The sequence below is a fragment of the Plectropomus leopardus genome, chromosome 1, assembly GCF_026936395.1.
Source record: "Plectropomus leopardus strain MGB_pleo_1.0 chromosome 1, ASM2693639v1, whole genome shotgun sequence".
Classification (NCBI taxonomy): Eukaryota; Metazoa; Chordata; class Actinopteri; order Perciformes; family Serranidae; genus Plectropomus; species Plectropomus leopardus.
Window position 1 is genome coordinate 42,744,792 of NC_142176.1, and position 8,827 is coordinate 42,753,618.

Here is an 8,827-nt window from a genome sequence, read left to right on the forward strand (position 1 = left end):
TCCAACCTGGGCCGCTGCAGAAGCCTCAGCCATATGGGTGCACACTCTAGCACTTGAGCTAGAGGTCGCCCCAGCTGGGAAGTGTTGCTGGGGAGAGGGACATCTGGAGTGCTGTACTCAGCATGCTGCCCCTACCAGCCTCAGATATATGGATGATTTTTGCAAAGTCCTTCATATAGAGATGTAAGTTTAGCAATAAAAAATGTAATATTTTCGTTTTTCTGAGAGATATTAGACATTCTATGAAACTACTTACTGATATGACAAATGAAAATGCTATCAAGACACTTGATGTTTGTAAGTCTTCAATATTTTCATTTAATGAATATCCCCCTGACTTTCTGCTATTGATTTGTTTGTGCACCTTAAATTGTGTACTGGCTTTTTGTTGTTGTGTAAATTATAGATGAAAAAGAAAAAAAAACATGAAAATAAAACTAAACAAAAACAAAACACACAAAAAAACAACACTAAACGGAAAAAAAGACGTAGGAGTTTTAAGAAGATATATTCTACTTGCAAATACAAGTTGTTCGGTTTTTCCACCCTGACATGCCCGCAGTGTCTCGTGCAGTGGCCTCTCGGGCGGGGCCAAACGGCTCAGTATAAGAGAGGAGCAGGTCGGAGGGTGGAGGGAGAGTCTCCTGTGGACCTGCTGCGACCCTCTGCTTCTCCAGTCCTGAACTGCCGCCTCCTGTCGGGACCTCCGCCCTCCTCCTCCTGCACCGGGACCAGCACCATGGAGAGCTCCGGGCTGCTCCGCGGGCTGCTGTGCGTCGGCCTGCTGTCCGTCCTGTGTTGCGGTCAGGCGTCCCAGGAAGTCTCTGCAGAGGACTTTGGAGTGGACCAACCCGGGCCAGCCGCAGACAGAGACCTGGTGAGTACCTGAACATGCTCCGTACATGTTAGTTCATGAAGAAGTGTCAGTAAGCGCGGGTCAAAAGATTAAGATCACCGATGCTCCATCAGTCACTTTTCTTTTTAACCCTTTGACACCTGGAGCAAAATGACTTTTCTTGTGCTGCTTTCAGACGCCTTTCACAAATATCTATACCTGTGAGCCCTATAAGCAAATTTGTGCAATGTCTTTCAAAAACACGAAAAAAGGCAATCGGCAGCTTGGAAAGAAAGGTTCCACAAATTGCAAGAAATTAGTAGAGTTATAAAATAATAGGAAAAGTGTTCAGGGGACAAAAAAAAAAGAAAAAAAAGGGCAAAACCATATTTATAACTCCCATAATTGCATAATTTAAAAATACATTACAAAAGTAAAATTTTAAGATTTTTTATCTGGGCCATATGTTTGATTGATTGATTTTTTAAATTATTTTTTTTTAACTCTGTGCGTTTTTGTTTTTAATTTATGTATTCATTTATTTCTTATAATTTCCAGGTAATGTCCCTGTAGTTCTTACTAATTTCTTAATATTGTTGGGGTCATTTCTTCTTTCGTTGCTCATTGCCTTTTCCCCATGTTTTTGAAAGGAATCAAATCACTGTCGCTGTTCTTGATTATGCAGATGTTTATAACAGTCCGTATCTTGATTGTAAATCACAGTAAGTGTTGGTGTTTGTATACCCCTGTGGGTTTTTGCACAGTTGTGTGTTTATGAGTGCATACCTCTCAGTTTTTTCTCTTCTATTTTGATTTTAGAGGATAAACACATTTTGCATTTCTTTAGTTTAGGAAACATATATAACTTGCAGAAAACATTTTCGATAAATCTTAAAAGTTGTGTTTTACTACAAAATCTTTCAAAGAGATAAGCAAAGTTCTGCATAAGGCAGTCAGATCTTGTTGGAGTTTTTTTTTTTTTTGGTCTTTAAAACAATGAGAGCCTACATGTGGTCTTTTTCTAAAAATGTTCCTGATACATCATCTCTAGTGATTGTTAAAGGGAAGGTCAGAGTTTATTCCTTTTTATCTTTATATTAGCCTTTTAAACTCTGCCAGCCCTCCATGCAGGGCAACCATTCCATGTTCAGACCCACTATGTGAACTTGTACTGGAGCAGATATATCAGGCTGGATTTCAGGGGTATATGTGTGTAAAATGATGCACGAGACATCTAAAATATTTACATGTGTTTGAATAGTGCCTTTCCTTGTGCTGCATTCAGATGCTTTTGACAAGCATTTCAGCCTTTGAAATGTGAGTGTTTTGGTTTTGATTCCTTTTGAATGGGACAAAAGGCAATGAGCCACCTGACATGAAATGTCCTGCAAATTCAAAATAATTGAAAAAAAAAAAAAAATTGGTGACAAAAAATGACCTAAAAATGAACTTAAATAAAATTGGGAGAGACATCATTATCAAAAAATAGGATAAGTTATCAATAGGTTTATATTTATAATTATTATGATTGCTTATTTAAAATTAGGTTACAGGAAGAAATATCGATTATCATTATTTATAGTTATTGGTTTTATTTAATTTTTCTGTTTTGGTCCTTTTACTTTTTTTTCAAATTTCAGGTAATTTCTTGTAACTTTTTTAAAATTAATTTCACTCAGGTTTTAAAGGGTTAAGGGGATATTTTAGACTTGGACACACAGAGACAGCTCTGATCTGATGCATTCTTCTTGTGTTTGTTTTTGTCTCTGCTGGACAGATGGAGGCACTGGAGGCTGTGCTGGGCAGGATGCATCATCGGATTTCCTCCACTGAGAAAAGAGGCAGCATTCCAGTGGTGACTTTACCTTATCCACTATATTGATACGCTGCAGCTCTAAACCCACTTTTTCCTTATTCTCTGTAATGAAAAGCACACTGCTATTTGGTAACTTGTTTGACAACACTCCACTGCTGTTTAATTAAATCAGTTAGCAAGATACCTGCCAGTAATTAAAAGATAACAAGAAAATGCCAACAAGCGTCTTTTTTTTACTCAGTTCAATTGCAGATTAATCATGATCGATGCACAGCTCCAATTACAAAGAAAGGGAAAGAAGGAACCCGAAACGCTACCAAACCTTGAATCCTCCTGAGATACAACAGAAGCAGCTAATGAACTGGATTTAATTATTTCACCGAACAGTGCTGGATGGATTAACACCTCCTTCTCTTTGGTCAAATGAATCAGAAGAATTCACTGAAAATGGAAACAATCAGTCAAAGCTAATGAATCAATGGAAAAGCCTGTACTTGTATTTGCTCCATATATTGATGTTAATATTAACCCTTTAAAACCTGGAGTGACATTGCTTTTCTTGAGCTGCTTCAGACCTCTTTCACAAGCAAATTGGTGTGTCTTGTTTTGTTTTGTTTGTCAAAATATGGAAAAAGGCAGTGATGAACTCGATAAGAAATGTCTCACAAATTGCAAGAAATTAGTAGATATAGATGAAAATATTTTTTAAAAATTTAGGCAAAAATGGCTACAGTAAAAGGGAAAAAGCTAGGGAAAAAAGTTAATCATTTCTATAGTTTTAAATTTGAAATTAGGTCACAAATGCATTATTTTTTAAAGAACTTTCCCTCTGGTAATTTCCTTGTTTTTTTTAACTTTATTTTTCATTCTTTTTATAATTAATTTATTCAGTTATTGTATTGTTTTTTAGATAGTTTTCAAGACATTTTTACAATTTCTTGCTAATGTTTCTTCTTTTGTTGCTTATTGCCTTCTTCCCAAGTTTTTGAAAGAAATCAAGCCAATTTGCCAATTTAACCTTCCTGCAGTTTAAAAGTTACTTTACACTGGAATTACTTAATATTACTGCAAAATATTTGATTGTATGTGAGTGACCTCTGTATCTCTGTCCCCCCCTCAGTGTGGGATGGGTGACCGGTGTGCCATGAAATTCGGCCCTCGCATCGGGAAGCTCTGTGACTGCACCAGAGGAGCCAACTGCAACTCCTACCTGCTCAAGTGCATCTGATGTTACGAGGACTTTTATTTTTCACAAACACAGCATCACTTGTGCAGGACCAAACATTTTTTCCAACCTCAGCAGGCTTCCATACACTGACTCTCATCTTACTGTCAGCCTCTAATGTCATCATTTATATCTGTTGTGCATCGTTGTTGTTTTGGCAGCTGTTGCCTGAAGAAAAGCATGGGTTTTGTATTGCTGACAGTACTAATTATTTACTGTAGCATGTAGATGTTTCATGTTCAATAAACTTATTTATCAACAAGTCTTCATGTTGTTTTGTTTACTCAAAGTCTGAGAGTTAGGTAGATTTTCTTGTTTCAAACTGCTGCATTTGTGTTACATTTCAGGGGGTTTAACCCTTTAAAAACCTGAACAATATGCAACTTTGCAAGAAATGACCCACAAATCTGGCAAAACAATTAGTAAATTACAAAAAAATCAGCAAAAAAAGAAATGTAAATCCCCCCCCCCAAAACAAACAAGGAAATGACCTTAGAAAGTGATAAAATAATATATTAATATATTTCTGTTACATATATGTGTTATATGTATTTATGAAATATATGCAGTTCTCCTTACATTTTCCCCCATTTTTGTCAATAATTTTCTCTCTCTTTCAAGTCTTTCCTCAAATGACTTTTACTAAAGTGAGCATTGATACTGTACCCCCGATTCGCCCTGATCGTGGTCCAGGTTGTGCTGATGCCGTGATCGTGCTTGACGTGAACTTCTACTGCTATGCGTCACGCCTCCACTATAGTCAATATTCGCATGGGACTTTTATCAACACACACAATATTTGCACATAACATCACATGCTATCATAGAGTGTATTAAGTAATTTTACACCGATCACTATTGTAATATAACATGCTATTGTTACCATTATTGCTGTGCATCTCTCCCACTCTCTCCCTCTCTCTTCCCCTCTCTCTTTCCTTTTTGTCATTATTGTAATCCAATTGTTATTTACGGCATCTATTGCACGTCTGTCTGTCCTGGAAGAGGGATCTCTCATCATCCTCTGCCGCCCTTCCTGAGGTTTCTTCCTTTTTGTCAGGAGTTTTTCCTTAGGCATTGTCAGGCTCTAAGGGCAGAGGGATGTCGTATGCTGTAAAGCCCTCTAAGGATAATAATGATTTGTGACAATGGGCTTTATGGATATAATTGACTTGACTTGACTCACTTCTTGCTAATTTTGGGGGTCATTTCTTGCAAAGATGCATATTGCCTTTTTGTCATATTTTTTTAAAAAAAATAAAACTAATTTGTGAAAGGCATCTGCATGTAGTTACCGATGTCACTCCTGATTTCAAAGGGTTAAGTATATTTAACTGGAGGAAGACTTTAAGTTTGCTTGTGAACATAAATAACTACACATTAACACAGTTATGGAACACAGTGGAACTTTACTCCACTTCTTCTTTCTATCTAAAGATATAAACAATAAAAACTATATGAAGCAAATTTTAGGACACGAGCTGGTTTTAATCTGCCAATAGCTGCTGTTGTTCACAAACATTATGTGGCAGTTTTTACTGAGATATTAATTTAAAATCCACATTTCCACCTGCTATTAGCAATATTTCTCTAGTTAAAATGCATGATACAGGACAGCAGGCACGCTTTATCTTCATGCACTTACACATGTGACTTGTGCAAAGGTTGTTTGGATGATTTTTTTGTTTGCACAGCCCCACGATATTATACATAAGTGTACTCAGCTGGAGGGACATTGGTGTGTACATGAGAGCTTTTCGACAGTGACTGCAGTCTGTCACTGCTCCTGCAGGTCTGTCAGTCTGCACTAATCATTTCTCTCCTTCATGTAAAGTCAGCTGCTGTGCTCTCAAATGAATGTTAGACTGGAGATGAACAGCTACTGCTATCACATCCACAATGAGTGAAAGTTGAAGGCCTGCAAACCTGTTCTGTTTTATTCTTTTTTCTAAACTGTCATATGTGATAACAACCAGCCTGGAAACTGACAAACTGTATTTTTTTATTGTTGTGGAGGATGTTCAGTCCTAATATACATGGCTTACCCCACATCAGTGTATGCTGAATCCGAGGTCACATACATGTTTTCCTCATCCCTGTCAGACCAGAGGCTTGTATTTCTAATTCTTTCTCTCAACCAGCGGAAGAGACTGAGACAATTGTTTACTTTTTTATTCATTAAACCTTTATTTAAACAGGTTGGTCCCATTGAGATTAAGAATCTCTTTTCCAAGGGACACTTGGCCAAGACAATCAGCAGTGAGAACACAAAGTTGCAGACAGAGATGCAAAGGGAGACAAAGTACACTTCATAAGCACTAAACATTTGCCTTAAAAGAGAACTATCTATGTGTCCAAAGAGAACCTTCTGGAAGTCAGTTGTGCAAGGCAGGCTAAAAACATCCACATCCTATAGAATCTACAGGTAAAGAATGCAACTATGAACCTGGAAACACAAAAACTCGAATTGTGACAGTTTTTCTGTACAATAACACTGAGTGCCAGGATGTTTGAGGACAGCCATTACTCATTGAGAGTCAATGAGTTTTTTATGGGTTTTTAATAAGAAGTCTAAAATAAGGTCTGTGGTTAACACCAGCTGAAGAGACTTTCCTTGTTTGTTCTATGACATAAAATACATCCGTAAAACCCGACTGTGAACAGTAAAGCCTTTATGAGTCTTAAAAAAAGGCACTTGCTTACAAGTGGCTAAATGGGACTACAGAATATCATCTTGCTAAACAAGGCTTTACAGCCTCTTCGCGGTGGCGACAGGAAGTGGTGAACTTTGTTTAAGCCTAGCAATAGCTTATCACTTGTGGAAGTTGCAATCAGGCTTCAAAAATCCTGAAAGTGATGTTCATTTATAAAGATATCTTGCTGAACAAAGGTGAAAGTATCAAAAACTCTGTTTACCTCAGAGCTTATTTTCTGTAATAATACAAAATAGAAAGATCTCGTAGGAAGCAGGGCGACTGTGGTGATTTTGGTCTTGGGACTTTGTTTTTTTGTGTGCTTGTGGCAGGTCTCCCTTTTCTGTGGATGTGTTGCAGGGGTTGGGCGTGGCTTCCGGGTGTTGGGGCTCACAGCATAGTTCCTCACCTGCAGCTCATCTGCAATCAACCCCGGCATATATTCTCCAGCTCCAATCGACTTCGGTGCCAGATTGTTCAGCCTAACTCGTGGTAAGATCGGCCGCTTCACTTTTTGAAACTTCGTTTTTAGCAAACTGTGTTGTTTCTCCTGCAACCTAGAACATTTGTGTTGACTGCCTTTTTGTGTGTGTTTCTTCCAGTGCCTTCTCCAGTGAGCTCCAGCATCCCATGGCTCAGCCTCTTGCCTCAGTGTTCCACCGCTCGCTTCCCTCACCACTCAGGACTCCACCATCCACCAGCCTCACCAGCCTCACCAGCCTCTCCCCGCCAGCTCGGCTTCTGGAATCCCTCTTCCCTACATTCCCATTCCTCCCCACCAACAACCATTAAACCCTTTATTTATCCATTCACTCCTTCCGTGTGTCCGCTTCTGGGTCCTCCCATTTCCTCTGGTTTTCAAACTGTGACAGCAATATTAGCTTTTATAGAAAAACCTCATTCCTGGGGCACTCCATACAGCTAGTGCAAACCCCACCTCCCTGCCGTTGGCCGCCAGCCTGCTGTGACACCCCACGCAGGGCTAGCTCTGGCTTAAAACCAAATTTCCAGAGGTGCAGGCTGCTCTCTTCAAGGCAAAAGTGGTCTCATACGGCACGAAAGGGTCAGAGATGAACTAAAAGGTAGCAGCACGCTCATAGGAGCAACTTCCAGGTCACAACAAATCAGACAAATTAACTGTTAAAATCAAGTTCAGCCCATTCGTAGTGTTTATCTAAGCATAAAATCCAAAGTACAAAAAAACTAACCGTTATTTGTTTTTTGATATCAGATTCATAAACGAATAACAAAATAACAAATTGTTTGTTTTAATTTTCTTGATTTTGGATTTCAAATTGAATATCAAAATAATAAATGACCAGAGCTGCTTGTCCAAGTGACCTATGTGGTCATATATGTTGGAAGACAGTCTCTGTGGGAAATATACAGCTGGCTGCTTAATGCTCCACTATGTTTCTCAGCCAGTCTCACTGTGTCTGTCTGCTGTTTGTTGCATATGTATTATCAGAGTTTTTTTTTATTGAAAACAACTGCCTGTCCATGGCTGGACATAAAGACTGAACAGTCACAGCTAAAAAACTGCAGAGAGCTGCAGGAACAAGGTCAGTTCTCTTTGGGTTCATCACATTACACACAGTCATTTGATTTATTGTTGATGTGAAATTATTAGAGAAGCTCATCATTTCAGTATTAGTTGCCATGGTCTCCATCTATAATTTGTGGGTTTGAATAACCTCAGTTGGAAGTCAGAGAACACAGCAGGCTATTTTCTGCAACAAAAAGGGAGGAGGAGTTACCTCACACAACCACATGCAGTGACTTCAGTACGACTTCTGCTGTACCAAAGTGATGTCAGATTAGATATTGTGCCTTTTGATAGTTGATGGAAAACACCTGCTGGGTTGTCACTGCTCAGGCTGGAGCCAAGTAAAGCATGCTCATAAAGTCCACTGCACCACAGTTTGAATTTATTTTTTAAAGGTAAAATGCATTAACAAAACTCTCAGCATGACAGCTGAACATTTCTGGATTGTGCACTTAAGAAAACCATGCACAAATTATTTTAGAAACTCTTTTAGAAACTGACCTTTTCTTAATTTTTTACTCCTGCCCCTCTCGTTGCCTGTGCACCCCACTGCTGCGCATATTAAACCACAGCTAATTCACTCACTGTGTTTTCGCTCTACTTCACCACAAACTGTGACAAATAAAAGCAAAGCACCCAGCTGTGACAAAAGCCATGCTTATTCCAAATAATTAAAAAAAGCCAAGCAGATCCAGCTCACCAGCACATGTGG

General features: G+C 38.8%; 1 protein-coding gene across 1 annotated transcript; it reads left to right on the plus strand.

Annotated features, from left to right (window-relative positions):
- The first annotated feature begins 639 nt into the window (after window positions 1-639).
- Window positions 640-4,135, plus strand: cartl (cocaine- and amphetamine-regulated transcript-like). Its single transcript, XM_042485530.2, has 3 exons — window positions 640-877; window positions 2,613-2,690; window positions 3,772-4,135. The coding sequence occupies exons 1-3, from the start codon at window positions 740-742 to the stop codon at window positions 3,877-3,879; spliced, it is 324 nt and encodes a 107-aa protein (XP_042341464.1). The 5' UTR covers window positions 640-739; the 3' UTR covers window positions 3,880-4,135.
- Window positions 4,136-8,827: the final 4,692 nt, after the last annotated feature.